Genomic DNA, 25,444 nt, shown 5'->3' on the forward strand with positions numbered 1-25,444 from the left:
AAATGAACACATCCATCCTGTTGAAATGTGTAACATTCTTTGCTACAGAAATGCATATGCAAGTAGCTGTATTGTCAAGATTATTACCGTATATCACTTTGAACTGTTAAGAAAAATTAGTGGTGGAATATCATCTTTATTCACATTTGAAACGGTACAGTCCAGCTGAGGTGCTGTTACAATTTTGATTGACAGCATGTGTAATTCTGATAAAAGTGCCAGGAGGGAACTAGAGATATTCTTCAATTAACATTAGAACAAAAGATATTCTAATGTAAAGGAAAAGCTGGTTCATTTGGAGACCTAAAACATAGCATAAGAAATGAATCTCAGATCTATAAATGTGTATTAGGAATGTACAGAACAGATTAATCTACTGTAAACAATACAATTAAAAAAAAAATGAATCTTATATCTTTAGAAATGTGTTCGGGAAGATTATAGACAATGACTGGGCTTGATGGTATTGGTATGCATTACCATCTAGATTTAGCATTACCATCTGCTAGATTTCTTCTCAAGATATGAACTAGTCCTTACTAATGTTCATAACATGGATGTTATGCACATTTTATGGGTATCATTAAATTCACAGAGAAAGAGAGAGCATATACAAGTTTGATTATGCTATCATTCATAGTATATTTTAGATTGGTTCATGTTATGAGAGTTGAAATGGGAAGTGATCATTGTCATTTTGAGTAGGATAAAAATGAATATCACAATATCTACACAAATTTGAAAACAGTGTTGAATGACTTCAGTATGCGAGTTCAAAATATCTGTATATTGAGGAAAAATTGAGATAAAAACAGGAAACCAAACCTTCTAGATTCATTGTAAAAAATATGAAGATAATGTGGATTTTACTCAGCCCAAATTTCAGTAAATTTCACTTCCTGTAAACATGCAGAAAGCAAAAGAAGTTTTCCATGAAAATAATTCATATAGAAAGTTTTGGCTAGTAAGTCATATGTATTCTTAAAGAACATAGACACAAATGAAGGAAAGATAAACTGCGTTTTAAAGTTGCTAAACAAAAGTTATGGAATGATTTTGGAAAGAATATACAAGAAAAATATCATATAGATGACAAGATATTCTGGAAGTTTTTTTTTTTTTTTTTTTTTAATGTTTAGGTATCAATAAAAGATCATCAAAATGAAAGATAACGAAGATGACATGTACAGAAGATGAAGATAAAGGTATTCTGGATGCCTGGAAATTGACTGAATGAATTGTGTTCAACTTTCCCATCAGTAGGTTGTAGGTTTGAATCCATTGCAGGCATGAGTGTTCGTGAATGTCTTTAGGTGGGAGATTAATTTCTTTGCTTAGTGTATCACCACTACCCTCTATTGGAAATCTGAAGTGGCTTTAAAGTTTTATATTGCATAATTCAGGAGTTGTAGTGTTAAGGTCAAATCCTAGATGATTGGAGTAAACTTCTCTTTCTATCAATTTATGAAAAAAGAAAAAAAAAATTTTATGAGAATTGTAGTAGACTTTCTCTCCTTGAGTATCCCAGAAAAAATTTATGCTGCATTTGCTAGTGAAAAGGCTAAGAAAATTGAAGGAAAGATTGGCAGAGAATAAGCTGAATTTAGGTCAAGATCAGATATTTACTTTGCAGCTGCTAGTGAAGAAATTTATAATATGCATTATGAATGATAATACTTGTGTATAACAAAGATTTCTAAGTTTTGTTGATCTTGAAAATGTATATAGGCATCATGAGAACTTTTCAAAACAAATTTTGCTAAATTTGTATAGTGTGAATTTATTCTTATACAGATTGATACACAGCTTATACATAAATTGCAAAATCAGTAGTTAGAACTGAATCTGGAAGAGTTTGTTATTAAATCAGATGCAGGTCAGGATAACATTCTCTGCACTATTATTTATAATCAATTGCATTGTTAAAGAAAGCGATAAGCATAGGTTAGTTCTTCTCTGTGCAGGTTATGTTATACTCTAAAAACTTGAAGAATCATTAGCCTAATTAAATACTTGATGTGATAAATTTTGTACAGAAATTGGTAATAAAATCACTACAGGCAAGAATACAGAATTTACTAGGACTCCCATGAATAAATCTGATAGATACAGAAAGCACATTGTTGTTGTTTAGGCACAGTTTAATGAAGAAATCAGTGAAATATGGAAATAGCATAAGTAAGGCTGGTATGGCAGGTGGTCAGTTAAATAAATTTTTATGGAACAGTAAAGAAGTGAGAAATGTAAACAATATAAAAACAAAACATTGTGAAAATAGGTAGGAAACTGAAAAAAAAAAAAGCTGCCTTCTCATTACCAAATGTATAGAAACAAGTAGCATATTAGTTATTTGTTCAGTAGGTTTGATAAAAGTTTTAGTGAATCTTGCAATTTAAATGTGGAAATAGATAATAGAATAAGTGAGCCCAATATGCTATGAACCCAATTAAATACGTTTATATGGAATGAGAGAGAGAAATCAGCTAAACATTGTGAAAATAGGTAGGAAACTGAAAAAAAAAAAGCTGCCTTCTCATTACCAAATGTATAGAAACAAGTAGCATATTAGTTATTTGTTCAGTAGGTTTGATAAAAGTTTTAGTGAATCTTGCAATTTAAATGTGGAAATAGATAATAGAATAAGTGAGCCCAATATGCTATGAACCCAATTAAATATGTTTATATGGAATGAGAGAGAGAAATCAGCTAAACCATCAAGCTATAGTATTCAAAGTATTCAAGCCAGTTTTAACATATGAATGTGAGAGTAGGGTTAACAATAAAACAGTTGATTAAAGGTTTTTTTTTTTTACTGCTAATTGCAAACACCATTTATTTCAAAAAAGATTGCTAATATTGTGCACAGATAAATTAGTATTAGCACTTGAATAGCACAGTATTTCAGAGAAAGTGAAATGCAGTTCTATCTCAACAACATTTATCTCATTAGCATATGTAGACACTCCTTTAGTACTGTGTGATACTTTTCCACTGGTGCCATCAGTAACAGGTAGCATGCTCCATACCAGTTTGGTAATATTTTGGACTTGGAATTTTTTGGATATTTGAACGTCTTTCAGCATGAAGAAATTAAAGTCCAGTACATGTACCATTGTTGGATGTATTCAGATTGGTTTGGTTTTGTTGAGATCAGATCTCTGTATAGGCCAATCAAGTTTTTCCTGATCATTTTCCTCTATGTTATAGTAGCAGCTTCAGTAGAACATTATGCTTGTTCCTGTTGAAAGAGACAAGAGTCTGTTCTGTAAAACTGCCATAGTATAGCATGATTGTGTTATTCAGAAATACTGCATGTGTTACCATTCACCCTTCCAGACTACCAAAGGTCTAACTCTCTACCAAGAGAAACATCTCCCAACCATTATGCATCTGTCAAACTTTACAGTTAGGATGATCACTTAGGTATAAATTGTTTCCTAGGCATCTTCCATACACACAGTCATCCATCTGATAGAAGAGGATTTTGACATGATTCATCTGTCCATATCATGGATTTCTGATGTTCTACAGTGATAAATATTCTTTGCATCAGTGTAGTTAGCACTGTTTATTTTGCCATGGTTGATGTTTGGCTTATTTGCAGTTACCCTTTTGTATAAACAGAAACCACACAGCTGTTCACATAGCATCCTGCCAGGTTGTACTACATTTAACTTTTTGATCTCAACTTTGGATTCCACTTTATGGAAACCATTGATCTAAAGTGGAAACTAAAGTTTCCATTTTGGATTAATGGAAATGTTACCTATATTTACTGGTAATAATAGTAATTTACTGGTATATACTGGTAATGTTGCCTATATTTGATTTTGAGTTGTGGACTATTTTGCTGACATCGTGAACAGATAGGCCAATGATGTGTCATCTTATGATAACCTCTTTTTAGGTTCTTCACTATATTATATTGAGGATAAACAGATGAATAGTTGACTCTCAAGGATGCATGTGTATATATGTGTGGGAAATTTTTTTTTGTGAATTCCACCCACTTAAGGCTGTAAAGCTTTAATGGATGGAATTATATAGAGCACACCTGATTCAGAAACTCCACTATAAAGACCAAATGTAGAACTTTGGTCTTTGTAGTGGAACTAATTCTCCATTAAGCAGTATGACAGTCTCACATTCTTCACTAAAATTCATCTACCAGATAAATGAAACAGTCAAGGACATGCATGATGATGGAGGTATACATATTAGGACTACAGAAATCCATTTGTCCACTTGCCACAGGTGAAGTTATCAGAAAAGTGGCGAGTGAATTTTCAATCTCATTCTAAATGCATCCAAAAATATATATTTCTTCACATAATTTACACTTTTTTAATTTTAAAACATCATCTCATTAAATAATAAAGAATCCGCCAGACACTTGCAGACTTGCAATTTTAATTGCTGATTTTCTCTGAAATTAATAATGTAAACAAGTCATCTTCACTTTCTTCCATCCTTTTTATTTCTTTATTGTTCAGAACTTTATTTTTCTTTTATATGAAATGCTAAGAGAAAACATTGATTAATTTTAATGGTATACACAGACTGATAAGAAAGTAACTATTTATTAACTTATTGCTGATATTTCACTCGTATTTTATTCAGCATCTTCAGAGCACAAAAACAGTTTGTCATAGTATGCAAGACAGCCACAATCCGGTAGCTTTCCCACAAAGAAAACAAACAGTCATTAAAAGCTCAACCTGCTGTATCTTCTCACAACAGTTGTCCTGTCATCATTGTATGAAAGAGTTCATAAATATCTGCCATTCAGTTCCAAATATCTTCTATTGAGTTCCAATAGAGCCTCCATAGCTCAATTGGTATAGATGAGTTCTTTGGTTCAAAAGGCCCATGTTCGACTCCTGTGAGAAACCTTTATCAGATCTTTTCAATCAGATGGTGAGTTAGCCAGTCTCATACGGTAGTCGAGAGTTTTTTTCCTGCCAGAAACTCGAGTGTTTTCATCTCTCAAAACAGGCAAATCAGCCCCATGAACACATCTACAGATATAAAATACACTCCCTTCAGGGATGCAGCGGAGAAATGCAAGCTGGCCGCATTAATTGCTTATAACCTTTAATCAGGTGACTCGACCCATCTTGGACGGATGAGAATTGGATGGATGGAGCTCCAAAAATCTGCCTAATTTCTCTCTCAGCAATATTATAGTATTCTTTTTACTTCTCATTTGCTCCATATGCGTCATACTTCTGGTTTTCGTTTAGGTTTAAATAGAGAAAAATGAGCAACCATAACGTGTTATAGTTATGACACTTAACTTGAAAATGAAACTTCTGGATCTGAAATCCTTAATTCAAACATTACAAGGTTCCCTTTTAAAGAATTGAGAAGAGTAAGTTTTTCATATTGTATATTTAAATTAAATTACAGTTATTTACAATAAATACATTTTATAATCAAATCAATGCATTCATTTAGTCAATATTAACCTTCCACATATAGTAAGCACAACAAATGTAATAAGACAATCTATTATTTAAAAAAATAATATTGCTTTTTTTCTCAATATAATTTCATTAACAAAATAAACTAATTATAAGCAAATTAAAACTGGTGCAATCTAATTAAATACATTTATACATTTTATTCTTCCAACAACTGTAAAGTAGGTGCACAAGTGTAATATTGTATTGTCTTAAGTTTATATTCGCAGCAGCTCATAACATAAATTGCTTAGTGTAATTAGATACTTGAACATTTTACACAGTGAAAATGCTTTTTAATGTTATTTAAAAAAAAAAAAAATTGCAAAGAAAGTAAAAAACTAGATCATGTGACTGAGTGCATTGTGTGAGTCTGGCTCCACAGCAAGTGCTAACTACTTTCTTGTTTTTGCAAATTTTATTCAGTCTTTCCTATTAAATTATTGTTTGTTGATAATTTATATAAATTCATTCTTCATTATGAACAGTAAACAAAATAAAACACAGACGGAGTTGTTGTGAGCTGTATTGTGGCATATGTTTTAAAACCACATTAAAGGAAAGCATATTTATCTATAATTATATGTAATGTATAGTAAGAATTAAAGAACGAATTGCTTTGTTTTGTTATCATAACATTTAGTTTTTTAAAACATCACCTGTAACAATATTTGTGTAAAATTCAAACTGATAGCTTGGGTCAGTAAAATTTTTACTGACCCAAGGTATCAGTTTTTTGATTTTACTGGAACCCTACATATTAGTATGTTTCATTCTAAAATAGGTGTGTCCTAGTACTTTTTTTTAACACGGTTTATATTTGTTATGTTTATTTTAGTACATTGAAATCAGGTGAATCTTGAAATGTGTTTTGATGTTTCTTTTCTAAGTGAAACATCATCATTATTATTATGTAACATCTCCAGGGAGTCCAAAGACTCGTCGAAGGAAGGCACCTACTCTACAACTCTCCTCCCCTCCCCTACAACTCTATAATCCTCAATCTCCTGCTGTGTAACCTAAAGGGATTTACAGGATCCTATGACAGTACCTAACATTATTTGTTGGCATGTCATCTTGGCATCAAGCACCGGTTTTGTTAACCTTTCCTCTTCTATTTTGTTTGAAGTGACAATATTACCTTATATTAGGTATGCTCTTACATTCTTGAAAGCTAACAATGTCAAGTTTCTTCCTGGTATCTTCATTTTTAATATGATTCTGCTTTTGATGCCATGTATTCACTCAGTTTTTCTCAGAACTCGTTGTGGTTCCTAGTTTCTCATCTCTAGTTGTATTTCTAACCTGACTATCAGATCCATAAGCTAAGATTGGTTTGAACACTTGTGTACCGCTAGTTTAGTGTGTTTACTAATTTCCCTCTTATTCCATTTATTCAACTGGCTACCCATCATACTTGCATTGCTTGTTCTGTCGTCTTTTTTCATATTTAATTTGCCATCATCACTAAAAATTATACCTAAATTGCTGAAATGTTTTACCTGTTCTATAAGATTTCCATTGAGAATGCAATTGAAGTTTTCTGTATCTTTACTTATTCCTTTTTGATCTTTTTTATTGCCAGTTTTCATGCTAAGTTTATTACAGCTGTTATTCAATTTAGTTAAGGAAACCAGGAGATTTGTACTGGATTGTCTAGATGTAAATCATCTGAATAAAGCAAAGAGTTAAATTTGATATCAAGTTCAATGCCACTTTCTTTCATAACGTGATTCATATGGATGATATTCATCTATCATTTAGATGATAGTGCACCCTTGTTTTTATACCTGAGTTTATATCAGACCACCTTCCTGTACTTTCAGTTTTAACCAATAACTCATATGTCAGTGGTAAAAACATAAGCAACATAAATATTGACTATGTATTGTTCCATTTATTACTTAACTGTAGCATTCTGAACAACTTTTCTCTTGGCACCTTGTCATGTGCTTTTTCCAGATCTACAAAACTTAAATAGAAAACTTAACTGCTTGTTATAAAGTGAAAATCAGATTTTTGCAATGTTTATTTGACCCAACCCTGGCTTGTTATTCTTCAAATTTCTCTTCCACAGTTTCTGTTAGCCTGTTAAGTATGCTTACCTGGAATCATTAGAGAAATTCCTCTGGAATTCTCGCATTCGGTTTTAATTCCTTTTATAAATGGGAGCTATGAGATCTCTATTCCAATCATCCTAAATTAGATCATCTGACTATCAGGCCTACTGAATTATGCAGTCTAACACTGTGAAACTAGTTTACCTCCATATTTGTGCATTGTTGGTCAGATATCACCAGCAACGCTTGCCTCACCGTATTTCAGTCTTTTGTTATCTTTTTCTACATCAAGTATTGATATGTACTCCTGATTGCATTCCTTTTTATTTTACTTTATTTTCTACTGCTATTCTTTTGCTGCTTGTTTTATTTCAGTCTTTCAAAATAATTATTCCAGATATCCAGAATATATTTAGTTTCAGTTTTATGTCACCTTTGTCATCTCTGATTTCTTTTACTATACTCTTTCCAGCCTTCAGAACATTTTGTCTCCTTGATGAAATTTGTCTACCATATTGTTACCATTACCTTCCCATGACTTTTGTTTAGCTACTTTATACATATCATTTTCTCTGTATTCTCTTAGGATATCTGCCGATTTGCTGAAAACTTTCAGTATGCCCCAGGGCTGCTTCTTTTACTTTACTTTACATTCACGATGTGATTCTGATTTTTCTGTCTTCTCTTAGCAAACTTGTGACCTCCCTAACTGAATCATTCAGTTTTTTGGAATTTGCAACTGAGCTTGGGATTTTGGTTTAGTTCTTGTTTTCAAACTCTTACACTTTTAATTCAATAATAATTGCATAGTTGAGTCTACAATTCACCAATAAAAGCTGCTTTTATTTTTAAAACTTTCATACATGTCTTTCTTTTCAATATGATATACGATTTTATCTTACCTAGAACTAAATGATCACCTCCTATTTTATATCTATCTATTCTTGTGTTCTGAACCAGATAATACTATCAGAAACATAGTAAGACTTTTCTTATTCTTGTGTCTTCTCTCCATGTGAATCTGTGCGCATCTTTATGTTGAGATATGGCATTGTTGGTGATGACCTTTTTGTCCTGTACAGAAATCCAGTAAGCACTTACCATTATTTGCTTTTCCCTTTTCTCCAAATTTTCCCAAAACATTTGTATATGTCTATGATTCATTTTTCTACTCTGTTTAGATATCCAACAAGGATCAGCTTTTCCTCTTGTAGACAAGCTGAAGTGTTGAACATTATTCATAACTTAAATTTTTTTTTTAAGTTATTACAGCACAAAAATATGTAAATCATAGAAAAAATGTTTATTGACTAGATCAGCTTTTCCAATTTTCTTGTTAGCTGCCTTCTCTAATGACTTGAACAATTCTTCCACTTCCTTTTGTGTAGAACCTTCTGTGTCAACATTAGCACAAATAAGTTTCATTGTCCAATTCCTTTTTGAAATTTGTCCACACAACCTACTCTGTAAAATTTTTCTCTCTTATTTTATTCTTATTATTTTACTCTATATTTAGTCTATATTCTCTTATCTTTACCTCTTGATTTTTCTTAATTATACTAAAACTTTATCTTCAATCTTAATTCTCTTAACTTCAATATCTCTCTCTTGGCCGATCTATACTTACAAGAACGATGCTAGTGGTTTGTGGGACAAAGGAATTACTAATGGCGGATACCTATTCCTTTGTCTCACACTGGTTCTAATTCCTTTTCGGATTCAGGGAAAATTTATTTTTCACTGCGCCACCCCGAATCCTAGATTAACCAGATAGTGTAGAATCGAGGAGCCAGAACACAGTTTAGCATACAATCTTACATTACTAAGTTACATTTGCAGTCATAGCCTCTCTATAAATTAATCTCCCGCTGTGGTCCATAATTTATGAGCAAGTGCAACAGAGAAGAAAATCAGGCAAGTCATCAGTTAAACAAAAGAAACAAAACATTTAATTCAATTGAAACATAATAAATTCTATGAATTCACTCTTAATAAGTAATCTGCAATTGCTAATGACTAAGCATTAATTACTCAGATTCTTTATATCTATCTTAGCATGCATGACGAAGAACTTCAATTAAGGCTTACAAATTACACTCGAAGAATCACACTTATTCATTAATGCTGAGGACAATTATTAGCTGAATTACTAAACTAGCTTCATGTGCTTTTATACAATTTCTTCCCACAAAATTCTCATAACCTTTTCTATCATTAAAAGACAATTCTAAGGCACCACGTGCTCTTAATTAATTTACTTAACAAAATACTCAAAATTCTCATTATTACTTTATCATTCAAAGAAAACTTTCTCTAAAGTCCTTCCTAAAGTTTACATATATTCTTCTAATACACACATACACATAATAAAACATGGATTGTACGTTACCAATTGCTGGGGAATTATCTAGCCACTTTACATATCTCGTCTGGACAATTACTTTCGACACCACGTTCCTTCTGCCTTCTCTGAGATATTCTTCAAGGTTTCAATCTGCACTTACTTCTGCTGCCGAAAATAGGTAGACGTTGTTCCATGGTGAACTCGTTCAACATCATAACGACATCTCCGTAAGCATCGACGAATACCTTCTGCTAGGCTGGTTGTCGACCAGTAATTTGATGGGAAATCTACGGCAAAGTTCCTCCGTCCTTGTCTCGAATCTGTGAGGAACGAGGGGACGCCACGAGGAGGCTACCTACACATCAGCAAGACCGCCCCAAAACTCTGGAGTGCAACTCCACACAAGGGCAAGAGTAAAAATTCCACCTAAAGAACAAGAGCACAAGAGTTTCCTTGGCGCTGCACGACTTTTTAAATTGCGTACCACACGTTCACTTCACGTCATCGATTACTCCTCCCATTTTCTCAGCGTCACCTCACGTCACCCAGTACTGCACGTCACACACAGAAATCTTAGCCTACTCTTCTGCGCGTATGAGTGTGTGTGTGCGTGGGGGGGGGGACTTATTTGCTTACAAAAAGGTGCACCTGTACTCTATGAAGCATGTGTTTCAATTCCGGCCATTTCTATTTAATCGGATTATCTCTTTCACCCAGCAATCTATAAGTATTAACACTTAAGCAGTTTAGCAATTCTCAATACTTTATAATATCACATATTAAATGAAGGATTCTCAGTTTAGTAATATTTTAGTGAAATTTACAAGCGTCTAGTATATTCTGGTACATCAATAATTGATTCAAATTTGCAAGCCCATGTTAAGTCTGAAGGAAACGTAAATTAATTTAATTTTTGTGTAATTCAGAACTTAACACTCAACTACTGTATTATTGCTACTCTTTCCTTTTCTTGATCACTGTTACTCAAATATAACATCCTATATTTATTATTTAGCAGGATCTCACCTGTTTTAGTATTCTTTGTTTCAGTAATGCCATTTATATCCACATGTTACTTCTCTAATTCTTTTCTGTTTCCACTGTTTGCCATCTACTTCTTACTTTTTTTGCTGTTGTCTATTTTATTTCTGCTGAAGTTGAGTTTATTCTAGTGTAGGTGATTTTTCACTGTTCTCTGATGTGAACAGGAGACAGGGGTATGTCCCATCTAGGATGAAATTTCATCATGTTTGATTGTTTCTGGTGTAAGCCAATGAAAATGCAGTTTGGTTTACTAAGTACCAAACTGCTAGTCCTTTCTCCTTCACTCGGTATCCTGTGGATCCTTACAAGAGGGACATATCGTGTGTAGGTGAGGATTAGGCATTAGGTCAGAAGTTCTAGTCAGTTCTCTGAATTCCTTAAATGTTACAAGATATTCTCCCAGTTGCCTAGCTTTGACCATTCAGTGAACTTGTTAAATAATACATATGCAAAAAAAAAAAAAAAAAAAATTATCTACTTCTGAACAAATTGTAGCTAATAGCACCTCCGCCTTCCTCTGCTTACTCATTTACCACTACTCACATCTGACAAAGTAGTGCCAGCAGGATGATTTTTTACTTAAAATTATAATAACAGAATTAACTCATGTAAAATATTATTTATTCGTAGAATTTTTGCCCCTGAGTATCACAGGCATCTTCAGTACATGTAAAAAGGCTACTTACACGATAACTGACAATTCCAAAGGGTGCCACCTAAGTAGCTCATGTAGGATAACTAAAAAAAAAACAACCCCATAAAGTGGATAGATGCAGACCATCAGATCTGCTTAAGTTGGGAGAATGAAGTAAGGTTTCACATGTTTCTTTATAAAGCCTTTCCATGAGGAACCGACTTTTGTGAATGACTCTTGTCTTGTTCCAATGAACTCTGTATAGTGTTGATGGTATGCTCTGCAAGTCCAGACTGTTCAGGTGCAAGTCAAGTCCAAGATGATTTTTTACTAAACTTGACTTCTTAAACATCACTAGGAATATAAAAATCCATGTTATACAAAATTAGGATTAGGCCTTCCTCATAATAGGTTATATTGAGATGGAATAGTTTTTTTCTTATAAGTTTCATTATAGCGCAGTTACAAGGATTGTATAACATTAGTTGAAAAAGCCTTGGTTTAAATCTAGGATATGAGCAATGTTTCTTCTGAGCTGTGTATGTGCACACACACGCAACCTAACCAGTCAGAAAGAACCGCACACATGTCTAATAGTTGCTTGCACAAAATTTTTGCCTTTCAAAAAAAAATAAAAAAAATGTATTTGCAGTCAGTAATTTCTTTATACTATAGAAGCAAATTTTATGATAAATCATGCTTGTCACTTATTTTATTTGGTAATTTTGCTGATGTCTTCACTCCAATATTACTATAACCAATTCTATCTTAATACACTCTAATTAGTTACTTTTAGCTTGTGTCATGAGGGTGAACTGATGCTGTCAGCAAGTTGCAGAAGCATATTGTTTAGAGTGTCTACTGTCTAGATAGTGTAGTCACCTGAATTTGTGTAAATGGTGATGGATTTTTGTAGCTACATGGATTTAACTGAATTAATTTTGTGCTCTCAATTTTGCAGGTCATGGCTAGCTGAAAAAGAGCAACATTAATATGATATATTAATATTATATTAGATTAGATTAGCGGTTTTAAAAATAATATAAAATGTTCACATTTGATGTCTGTAGATGCCGTATGGTCATTGCCTTACCTCACATGGTTTTGGCAATGATGTCTTCTGCTAAAACAAGTGTTAGGGTCACAGATTCCCTTTTTACACAAAGTTTGTAGGACAATCACAAACATCCATGCCCATGGCAGGATTCAAACCCATGGCCTCTTGGCTGGAGAGCGGACATGCTGACCACTCGGCCGGCCAGGCCGGCACTTGGCATTGGAAATACGTGTTGAAATGCCAAAGAACAACTTTCAAGTTGTATTTAGTGAAATATTTAGATATGACAAGGATGACAGAGTTGTGTGCTTGTATTGTTGAGATGCAATATCGTTGGAAAAATTTTCAAAAGACAAAGTGAGATGATCTGTGGAAGCTTGATTTTTTTGATGCATCACTTGTCAAGTAAGTGACATTTGGACAGTGTAACAATACTAAGAAGCAAAAACTCATAATTTCAGGACTTGTCAGCATGGTTAGCAAAAGTTCAACTGAAAAGGAAGAGAGACTCATTAGCCTTGAAGGCTAATGAGTCTCTCTCATTAAAAACAACATCATCAAAAACAACAAGAATGCAACATACAAGATCTTTTAACAAAGATGTCACCAATTTTAGGCATGTAAAATTAAGAGTTTGTGACTTGTGACTTTCATTATTCTGAGCATAGCTATGCGCACATGAGTCTGAGACAGGAAACTAGCAAACAAAATGTTTTTCATTCACATAAGGGCTGGCAAAGATTTAGAGGGATATTTATAAGAACTTTTCAGCTGAAGATAGTTTAACCAGTTTTATGTGGATGTGGCAGAGTTGTTTACCTTTCTAGAAGTGTTTTTATTTTTGGAATGTTAAAGCAGGCCTGAGAATACATGCAATTTATATAATGTGAATTCCACCCACAGGAGGTTGTAATTTTGTAGCATGTTTAATATGTAAGTGGTATCTGCAAATTAAATTTTATAGATGGCATGTGATAATTCCAAGAGAAAAAAAAACTTCTGAAACTACCATTATACAGTTTAAATGAGATAATATGCTGTCCAATATTATATAGTCTATATTTAAGTTTTAAATTAGCAGCTAGGAATTGAAGGATATACAAGAAGTAGTTTAATGCGAAATCAGGATAGATAAGGATGCATGCTACCACCACTGTTAATCATCATCATCTGTGAGGATAACATACTAAAGGAAAGCAGCTTAATTTTGATATATATATAATTTTTAAAGATTCTAAATAAATTCGCTATAGATCTTCAAGATTCTGTAACTAAACCGAATAACTGTTGTAACAAATTTGGCATGAAAATCAACAGTAAACATACAAAACTATGGCAGTCAGCTGAAATCTTAGAAAAATCTGGGCGGCTAGTAACCAGCAGGCTGTGTTCAAATCCTGCTGTGGGCATGGCGGTTTGCAATTGTCTTTAGGTGGAAGATTAAATTCATCACCCAATATGAGGCCACTCTCTCACTAATTGGAGGCCCCAAAGTGGCTAGAAAAAATTCTGTTTGGTCTCTAGAGCAAATTATAGGGTTGATTACTGAAAATCTTGAAACAGAACCTAATGTATTTAAGGACATTGCCATTATATTCTTGCTTCAGTTTATGCCAGACGTCTCAAGAACCTAATCCTGGCATAAACCAAGTCATACTTGTATTTGATTTGACAATATTAGAATTCTCACACTAACATGGAGTGATAGACTGACATGGAGGAAACATTGTTGATAGGAGATTAGTAATTATGTAGTATGTCATAGTATCACATTCCTTGAAAGTACATATCAGATGATGATAAAAATAGAAAAAAAAAATCCTTAGTAGTCCACCTATGATGCTAATTTACTATAGGTTATGGAATCTATACAGTAGCTAAAATATTTTAGCTATTTAGGTGCAGTTTTTAGTGAAGGTTGCAGAATTACCATGGTTCTTCAATTCTAAGGTACCATCATTTGTATGACAGATTATTTTCATTATCAGTAACAGAAAAAAATTATCACAATTGAATAAGATTTATTGACAATAGAAAACACTTAACTGTATACATATTACACTTGCATTGCTGATACATAATTTCTTAAATGAATGCTTCATTGGTATTTTGAGTATTTTTTCTCCAAACAGTTGACTCCTGTTCTGTAAATTTTGATGCATGTGCTCTCTTTATTTTACCAGAGGTTGTTGAAGATTTTCAGTCAACAACCAGAACTCATTCTTCTTCAAATGATCTTTAAGTGGTTTGTTGACTGAAACATTCAGGGATTGCAGTTGACTAATCATTCAATTAGTCAACTGCAACTATGTCACAGTACTTCTCATCGAGCATATGTATGATTTCAAGAACTTTCAGCTTCACAGGACAGATTATATAAATTATTCTGCAAATGATTCAAAAGCTTTCTACAGAACTTTGAAACAATCAATAAAAAGCAGACTGTTGAGAATAAAAATGCTGATTTCACTTCATTTGCTTGAGTATTTGATGGGAAACAGTAGTCTAAAGATATCAACTCTTAAGTGACATTTGTCAAGAATGAAGTTAGAAATTGTTAATTAGTCTTCAGTTAAATGAAAGAGATAGTTTGTAGATTCTTGAAATATAACTGGTTTCAGAAAAATTGAAGCATTTATTGAATGCTCTGTGTACAATACCAGTTTCAACAAGTGAGTGTGAACAAGGATTTTCAGAAATGAATCTGATCATTAGCCCATACAGAGCTTTACAATTTTTTCGCTATAAATCACTTGGCACGGTTAGCTGAGTGGTTAGTGAATCTGCTCTCCAACTAACATGTTTGAATCCCACTATGGGCATGGATGTTTGTGATTCTCTGTACATGTGAGTAATCTCATCTTATTTTCCTTTCCCCTTCTTTTACCTTGCAGTGTCGAGGGTTCATTAATCATGGGACCTCAACTGTTCAGGATAAGGTAGTGAGTCCCATGCCTCGGTATATCCTATGTCCGCAGTGGCCTTGAGTTCTCAAGGTCAGTTTGCCTACTTTGCGGGATGAAAAATCCCAGATAAACTGGGGAGAAAAACCCTACTGTCCACGCCCAGGCCGGCTAACTTCGCTATGGCTGAGGTGGATCCTTCAGCTCCTCACATCCATGTGAGTAATAAAATGCAAAAAAAAAAAAAAAAATACATATATATATAAAATTAATTAAAATAAATCCTTAGTCCACTAGGTTTGCATAAAAACTTTTGTGGTTGCAGCCACATTAAAAAAAAAGTTGTAGGTCTGCTGCTGACACGCTTCTTCAGTTCAGCAGTATGTATATGTTGGTTCATGATGCTTAGTAAATGTCAATCAGCAATAGACGTAAGTAGTAACCAAAGAAGTTGGCATGGCATGCTGGATTGGATGAGAACTTAACCTCCCTACTGGCCGAGGTGGATGAAATACTGAGACCAAATTGCACTTCTTATCCATGGTATTCAATAGGTGTTACAAAATCGTATCCAGATTTAGCTGGACACCTATAAACGTCATGGCCGGTTGGGGGAATTAATAAGAATTATTTTTATATACCTGTAACAATAAATTTATGCTTAATAGCCTGTGTGTGTTATATACTTAATTTGTTGTTCTTATTGTGAAACATCTCTCTCTCACACACACACTATGAAGTAACAATATTGGTAAATAATATACAGGATGATTCAGAACTCTTGGGCCAAACTTTAAGGGGTGATAGAACACACCTAAACAAGCACTTTTCGTCATACAGTGCATGGTCTGAATCAAGCAGTGAAGGCGCTAGAGGGCGGTTTCCAGTGAACACCTATAAGCACTGGTTTTTGCAGTCATCGTTATTTCTACTGTGGAGTTCAAAAAGGATGGATTCTTTCACAAATCAGGAGAAGGCTGACATGCATTTCATTTATGGAGCTGCAGACGGGAATGCGAGGGAAGCCCAAAGACTGTACCGAGAGTGCTTTCCAACCAGATGTGTGCCTGATCATAAACCCTTTCAGCGATTGCACCATTATCTGTGTGAAATGGACTCCTTTGTCAGCGGCATGCAGGATACAGGGCGTGCAAGGGGTGTGAGGACACCATGTGTTACAGAGGAAATTCTACGTAGGTTGCAGATAGTCCAGAATGTAGCACGCAAGCAATTTCCCATGCCGTACATGTGCCCCATTTGACGGTGTGGTGAGTTCTATGAGACAAATGATTACACCCCCTACCATGCACAGAGGATGCACGCTTCAGGTCTTGCCAGAATTACTGATCCCTGTTCCAGCAAACATTCAAACACGTATGTGGTTCCAACACGACGGAGCGCCACTCCATTTCAGTGTGGATGTGCAGAATGCCTTGGATGCAACATTTCCAGGACGATGGATTGGTCGGGGTGGTCCCATTGCTTGGCTGCCACGATCACCAGATCTCTCATTTTGGACTTTTCCTATTGGGCCATATGAAAAGCCTGATCTCCAATAGCCCAATCGATTCCAGTGAGGACCTTATTGCCAAGATTTCTATTATTGCTGCCACTGTACAAGAAATGCCTGGTGTTTTTGCAAATATGTTCACCAATCAGTAAGTTGAAGGTGTGAAGCCTGCATTAATGTTAGCGGTCACTGTTTTGAGCAGTTTCTGTAATTTGTTCAATGAAATTCTTTTTATTTACGTTCTGTAATTTCTGCAATTGTTTTAAATCGCCTCTGTCATTCTTATGTTTCTTCATTTCCTGATACAGTAGTTGCTAACCCCTAGCACTTCACTGCTTGAGTTTGGACCATGCATTGTATGACAAAAAGTGCTTGTTTAGGTCTGTTCTATCATCCCTTAAAGTTTGGCCCAAGAGTTCTGAATCACCCTGTATATACACTTTAGTTATCTTTTCATCTGCTTTTTTCTGCTAGCAAAGAATGAGTACTGATGCCTATTCTTTTTTTTTTACAAAAAAAATAAAAAAAGCACTGATTATCACACTGTTTGAATAGTACGCAAACAAATATATTCATTATCACACTTGAAATATTCTTTCTTCAAATTACTGCAACCTACCTCAGGTAAGTTTGATACCCCCCCCCACCCATGATTTCAGTATTAATTATGTTTTTGTGATTAGTGAGAGTAGGACCAGTCAGCATTCTTTATTAGAATAACTTGAGCTTCCTTACAAAAATTCTACGGTACATTAGTTATTTTAAATTTCAGCTTTAAAAACAGTCATAGATACTGAAAAGGAGTCCATACCTCTAGATCATACTGGCCATAATCAAAGAGGTAAAGGTGATTTTATTTTATCACTAATTTTATGGATATAATATATTTTCATATTTTTCTAAAGAGGAAAATAAAAAATGACTTTTGATTACCTGATGACCAGTTGGCCAAGAAGTAGTGAATCTTGAAGTGTTGAAAATTTTTATATTGAGTCATATATGTATATATTTTCCTTATCTTTAAAGTTACTATATATTGTTAATTTATAATTCATATTGAATTTATTTTATCTTTTCCTTTTCTTTTCTATCATAGTGTAATCTTTTCTCATATCAGCTCAGCTGATGTTGTTGTAGAAAGTGAATTAAATGCTAAAACGTGATCACCCTTTCTCAAAGCCATGCTGTCCTTCAGGAATGTGATATAGTATAATGTTCCTATCTGCCTGCCTTTTTGATAATTTAGCTACCTTTCTTGAGATACTAATTAGTACATAGTTTGCTACCTCTGTCTTGAAATCTCTTTTATACAAGGTGGCCCATATAAGGGAAGGCTGAAAAGTTCTGACAGATGCCTAGAACAAAAATTATATTAAAGTAACTGATTTCTTTATTGTGGTTTTATCAGTTGCTGTATCATTTTTGTTCTAAGTGTTTATCAGAACTTTCCAGTCCTACTTGTAAGTCACCTGTAAGGGGTTTAAACGTTTAACTCTTTTTATTTGGGGTGCTTAAGGGTCAAAGCTGTATAACTGAGAGGAGACCTCCACATAGCCTTTAAAGGAATGCAGAGAACCGACCAGGGCTTCTGACCTAATGTCCAATCCTCACCTTCTCGTGGTGCACCCTGTTGGGTATCTACTTTGATACTGAACGAATGAGGATGGGCTGGCAATTTGGGATTTAGCCGACCAAATTGTATTCTTATTGGTTAAACCAAAATAAAAAATGATGGTACAACATGACAAAATTTCATGCCGGCTGGGGCGTCGCCCGGTTAAACAAGGCCCCCGTTGTTTTTGCCAGGGAACCAGGGCGAACAGCGAAAAGTCAGCTACTGGAACAAATCTGAAAACAAACCCCAACTCAACATCACCAGAGTTAAAGATCGGTACTATCAACGTAAGAAGCCTGAATGGCAAAGAAATGGAGCTAGCTGAGGAATTAGATAAGTACCAGATCGACATAATAGGGGTGACTGAAACAAAAAAGACCAAAACTGGTGAGATCTTTCTGAGCAATAAATACAAAATGTTATATTCAGGCAATAACAATCAAGGAAAAGAAGGAGTAGCCATAGTATTCAACACAAAATACGAGGCTAATCTTCTTGAATGGCAGTCAGTCTCAAGTAGAGTAATGTGGGCAAATATGAGAATGGGGAACTGGACAATGAGACTTATTTGTGCCTATGGTCCCACAGAAGGTTCTACTAAGGTAGAAGTGGAGGAATTTTTTGAGGCTTTAGAAAAAGCAACTGACACAATGAAAAAGGAAAAGTTGGTCCTTGTTGGGGATCTAAATAGTAGAGTAGGAAATGATTGTGAGACATACAAAAATATTTTGGGAAAATTTGGAGAAAAGAGCAAAGCTAATAATAATGGCAAATATCTGTTGGATTTCTGCTCAGGACATGGACTGGTTATTACTAACACCATGTTCCAACATAAAAATGTGCACAAATTCACATGGAGAGAAGAGGCTAGGAATAAGAAAAGTCTCATTGACTATGTTATTGTTGATAGTGATGTTTTCTCCCTGGTGCAGGACACCAGAGTGTACAGAGGATTTGAAATTGGAAGTGATCACTATTTAGTCTTGAGCAGGATAAAATTGAATTTCATATTGAAAAGAATAACATGTAAGAAAGTTTTAAAGCGAATAAAAGTTGAGCAGCTCTCAGATGTAAACTGTAGACTAAAATACAGAAATATTATTGAAAAGAAAATGAAAGAGTTTGAGAACAGGAATCAAACCTTGGAGATTCAGTGGCAAACTCTAAAGGAAACATTGATTGATTCTGCCAGAGAGGCATGTGGTGAGGTTGTGTGCAAAGATAAAAAAATCAGAACTCCCTGGTGGACACAGGAAGTTAAAGAGGCAGTGAAGGAAAAGAAGAAAGCATATCAAAAGTTCCTGGCAAATAAGTCAGCTTTTACTCTTACAGAATACAGAGACAAATGTAAGAAAGCTAAACAGTGTGTAAAACTAGCTAAACAAAAGTCATGGGAGGACTTTGGCAAGAATATAGAAAATAAATATCAAGAAGGTGGCAAAATATTCTGGAGGTTGTTGAAGAAGCTTAGGAATGGAGGAAAGAGTGCTGTAAAAGGAATTAGAGATGATAAAGGTGAAATGAAAACAGGAGAAAAAGATATCCTTGAAGTATGGAGTAATTACTTTGAAAAACTGCTAAATGAAACAAGCAGTGATGACAGCACAGTGATAAAAAACACTGACCAGGCATGCAGTCAGGAATACATATCCATACTTGAAGTAGAAAAAGCCATCAAAGGCTTGAAATGTGGAAAGGCAGCAGGAGTAGATGATATTCGACCAGAAATGCTGAAGTATGGTGGTATAAGAGTCTTACAGTGGCTGCACTGCATAGTTCAGAAAGCCTGGACAGAGGGACGAATTCCCGATGATTGGAGTAGAGCTCTAATAGTACCCATATATAAAAAGGGAAATAAAACTGAATGTGAGAATTACAGAGGTATTTCCCTACTGAGTGTTCCTGGCAAGATCTATGCAAGTATACTTGAGAAACGGTTGAGAAGAATTGTGGAAGAAAAGCTTGGTGAAGAACAAGCTGGATTCAGGCCAAATAGAGGCTGTCAGGATCAGATCTTCACTTTACGACAAATAGTCGAGAAAGCATGGGAATATAACAAAGATCTGTATTTAAGTTTTGTCGATTTGGAAAAGGAATATGACAAGGTGCCAAGAGAGAAGCTATTCAATACGCTGCAGTTATATGGTGTCAATGGGGCATTATATCAAGCAATACTTAGTCTTTATTTGAGTTGTGAGTCTGCAGTTAGAATTGAAGGAAGTACAGGAAGATGGTTTAATGTTAAATCTGGTGTGAGACAAGGATGTACGTTATCCCCTCTGTTATTCATTATCTATATGGATCACATTATGAAGGAATGTGGTATTAAACCTGATATCAAAATTGGAGATGTTAATGTCAGCTCTTTGCTTTATGCGGATGATGTTATACTTCTAAATAAATCCGCTACAAGTCTGCAAGATTCTCTGACTAAATTGAATAGCTGTTGTAATAGATATGGTATGAAGGTCAGCAATAAAAAGACAAAGACAATGAAAATAGGCAGAATCATTGAAAATGTCAACTGTGTTGTGAATGGAAAACCTGTGGAACAAGTAAAACATTTCAGCTACTTAGGCACAATTTTTACTGAAGATGGTAAACTAAATATAGAAATAGACAACAGAATCAGCAAAGCTGGTATCGTGGGAAGTCAATTGAATAAATTCATATGGAATAAGAAAGAAATTAGTCGGAACACTAAATTAGCTGTATACAAGACTGTGTTCAAACCAATTTTAACTTATGGATCTGAGAGCTGGGTCAGAAGTAAAACACTTGACCAAAGACTAGAGACCGCAGATATGAGAGTCCTGAGAAAGATTAGAGGCGTGAACAGATGGCATCAATGGCAATATCATATTAAAAATGAGGATATTAGGAAAGAACTTGACATTGTCAGCATCCAGGAATGCATTAGCAGAGCTAATCTCAGATGGTATGGTCACTTAAATAGAATGGGAGAGGAAAGATTAGCAAAACAAGTGTTCTCTGCCAGGTTGGCAGGAAAACGACCCAGAGGAAGACCAAGATATAGGTGGATTGATACGGTACAAAGTGCCTTAGACGATAGAAATATAAGATCTGATAATGTTGGAGTCTTGACAAGTAACAGACTGATTTGGAGGAAAATTGTAGATAGGAAGTTAGTAATGATGTAATTTTTTCATGTAGTACTGTCATATCCTGTACACCCCTTGAGGGTACATGGCAGGAATTTGATGATGATGATGACTCTTTTTATTTATTTATTTATTTTTTTCCCTGCTATAATGAAATACAGAATCAGGAGATTTTATTAGTTATGAAAAACCACATCATGCAAATGCCTTCCATTTTCGGCTTCATAAAGATGGGCCCTTTCTGTGGCATGTCCTATAACAGCTGTTAATATTTCTGGCTTCAGTGCCCTAATTTCTGCTCGAATGCCCCTTGAGCTGTTGGATTGTCTGGGATGTGTTCACATACACTTTTTTCTTCTGGTAACCTCATAGGAAGAAGTCAGGAGGTATCAAATCTAGAGAATGTGATGGGCCAACTAATAACAGATCTTCATGAAATTATTCCCTCGTCAAATACTTGCTGTAGGAGTTCCATTGTGGCACTAGCGGTGTGGTGTGGTGTGAGCATTGGCTTCATCTTGCCGAAATCACATCTCTGGTCTGTCTACATAATTTTCAGTCAGTCGTGGCTCAATATAGTGTGGATGCAGATGAGAGTGTGTGAAGGCACCCATGAAGTGAATGAGTGTGTAAATAACCAAAAAAAATGTATAATCTAGTCTCTCAGGCAACCATATCAAATGGGGTAGTCGACTCACAATGTAAAGGTAGTTGAGGGACTAGGGGGATGCTGCAGTTTCTGTATACTAAATGCTAGAAGTATCAAGAATAAGAGGAAAGCTTTTGGCATTGGTTAGTGGAACCTCGTCAAAAGTTATAGGCATTAGTGAGAGTTGGCTAACAGCAGATGATATAGTTGCAGGGATAGAATATGATGGATTTAGCATTTTCAGGGAGGATGGAGTAGACAAGACGGGTGGTATGCTAATGATAGCAGATAAATTGCAGTCAACAAGATTAGGAGTCATTCGGGTAGATGGCAGTTCTTTTGAGTCAATCTGGTGTGAGATCAAGGCCAATAGGACAAAATATAAAATTCCTTACTGCTATAGGCCAGAGAGTGCCAAGGAAGATGTATAAGACATGCATCAGCAAATTAGTACAATGAGTACAAGCCGAGTAATTATTAATGGAAATTTCATCTTCAAAGACATAGATTGGAAGGAGGAAAGGTAACATGGCAGGAAAGAAGTGGAATTTATACACTTACCGAGAGATCATTACTTGAGACAGAATGTGACGTGTAGGGAACCTGGGGTATGAGAGTGTTGGATTTTGTTATAGGGTCTAAAGACCTGTCCATAACTAAGGTGGCTAAATTGCCTCCATTTGAGGAAAATGATCATATAGTGACTTGGTAGGTAGCAAAACATCTGGAAATTCCAGAAGAAAGGAAAGTATATGTAGAACTATAAGGCAGGTAATTATGATACACTTAAGAGGTAGCTTGATGCAGTACCATGGCATAAAGTTCTCTTAGGGAGGGATGTTCTTAGTGCATGGGGAGATAGTCAAAGGATATGAGCAGAAAGCAATATCATGCTGTATACCCAATGTCAGGATGGTAAATCTGTTAGGAGTTAGATGGATGAGTAGTATCATTAAGTATGAGCTGTAAAAAAAGAGAAAATGTTGTGGAGGGTATTATATAAGGGTGACTAACATGGTAAGAAAAGCAAAAGCAGATTATGAGAAGAAAGTAGCAGAATAGGCTAAAGGAAATCCCAAAGAGTTTTTCATTATGTGACAAGTAGGAGGAAGAAACTATAGAAGGGTAATTTTGAGTGCACATGGTAGAGAGGTTGTTACTTCTTTACCATCTGCTTGAGCTACTGAGTAATAATTTTGCAAGGGTATATCATCCAAGTGAAGATGTTATGACAGAGGTGACAGGGACTAATGACTAATGTTGATGAATTGGTACTTAGGATATTGCAGAATATGAATGCAAATACAGCTGTGGGATTCGATGGGATATCAGCTCTTGTTTTAAGAGGATGTGCAGGGGAACTGGTGATGCCTTTGACTAGGCTGTTTAACTTGAGTCTCAGCTCTGGCAAAGTCCCATGAGAGTGGAAGGAGGGTAAAATAATTCCTTCACATAAAAGAGGACCTAAGTCTGTGGTAGCAAATTATAGACCAGTCAGTATCTCATGAGTGGTGGTAAAAGTACTGGAAAAGTTGGTCAAAAAAGAGCACTTAGGAATGAATGTATAAGAATATGATACTCTATGATGGACAGCATGGCTTTGTGATCCCTTAATAAATCTGTTAACTTTTTATAATAGGGTATCAGCTGAGTTGGATAAAGGGGAATGGCTACATGATGATACGGCTGGATTTTGCAAAGGCATCTCACAGGATACCACATGGAACTCTATCATACAAACTATAACAAATATGATATAAAAAACTTGTGATATGGATAAAAGGGTGGCTGATGGAAAGATAAAAAGTGGTATATAATGGCAGAGTCCAGGAGAATGCAGGTGAATAGTAGTGTGCTGCAGCCCTTTGTGCTTGGACCACTGCTGTTTAATTTGTACATAAATGATATAGGAAATAATTTGAAGGGTGATATTTATTATTTGCTGATGATGCAAAGTTAGGTAGGGTAATAGTTAATCAAGGTGATGTAGAGAGCTTGCAGAATGATTTGAATAGCCTGATAGTATGGGCAAAACATAAGGGATGTCATTTTAATGTGGAAAAGTGTGTAGTTATGCATTTTGGGATATAAAGATTACAAGCTATATACCACATTGAGAGAACTGCATTCCAGGAAATTGATAAAGCCAGGGATTTGGGGATAGTAGACAGAGGGTTGAAGTTCAGAGGGCATTTTATTAAAGTAGCCGGGTAGCTCACAGGATTACTTGGTTATTGAAAAACACACTAATAAGCAAAGATAAGGGAGTTGTCATTCCTCTTTATAAAGCCTTAACACAACCATATCTGGATTACCGTGCTCAGGTCTGATCACCTGGGTTTCTTTGGTGGTGGAGAGGATCCAGAAGCAAGTGACCAAGATGGTGGGTGGTATGTGGAATGCTCCCTAGGACACGTTGAGGGTTTGTGGATTGCAGAAATTAGTTGATAGGCAAAGAAAGGGGATATGATAGAAACATTTAACTTACTTAAAGGATTTTATAGGATTGATACAGGGAAATTGTTTCAGCACTTGTCTAGTGCCAGCAGAACAGGAGGGTTATCCATGGAAGTTGGATAAGAGTGTGGTTAGCAAGGCCATAGACTAGTTTTTTCTTTTGGAGAGTGGTGAATGAATGGAATGGTTTTCCTGAGTTAGTGCTTTGTCTGTTAATGGTTTCAAGGAGGAGGTACAATGGGTATTTTGGGTCTCCCACAATGAGTCTTAAGACTCCACGAAGGTTTCCGTGCAATAATAATATTGCTCCACAGTGACCATCGCACCATTATCGTCATCATCTTGAATGAAGTAAGGCCTGCAAGAGGAAAACATTGAATCTTTTCCTCTGTCTTAGCTGAATGGGGTCTTACAGATTGTGTCAAGCCATTTACATAACCCTCTTTGCTAGAAAAGTTCAAGCAACAAATCATTGTTTCTGAGGGAGCATTTCTGATATTAAAATGGCAGCAATAATCTCTGTGTGTTAGAATAATTGAATGATAATTTCCAAAATAATTAAATAACACTGCACGACTTTGGTTTGT

At 35.1% G+C, this 25,444-nt stretch overlaps 1 protein-coding gene across 4 annotated transcripts in view; it reads left to right on the top strand.

Moving 5' to 3' along the window:
- Positions 1–25,444, top strand: part of LOC150097982 (MBT domain-containing protein 1-like) — a 469,576-nt gene that overhangs the window by 119,690 nt on the left and 324,442 nt on the right. For 3 of the 4 annotated variants that reach the window (XM_090406078.1, XM_090406077.1, XM_090406079.1), the window contains one exon: positions 17,787–17,855. The exons of the other annotated variant lie outside the window; for it this stretch is intronic. In XM_090406078.1, the coding sequence (XP_090262204.1) occupies positions 17,787–17,855 (69 nt within the window). The remainder of the gene's footprint in view (positions 1–17,786; positions 17,856–25,444) is intronic. 4 annotated transcript variants of the gene reach the window in all.

Source organism: Typopeltis vanoorti, chromosome 16, assembly GCF_054136105.1.
Source record: "Typopeltis vanoorti isolate ZY-2024b chromosome 16, IOZ_Tvanoo_1.0, whole genome shotgun sequence".
Taxonomy (NCBI): domain Eukaryota; kingdom Metazoa; phylum Arthropoda; class Arachnida; order Uropygi; family Thelyphonidae; genus Typopeltis; species Typopeltis vanoorti.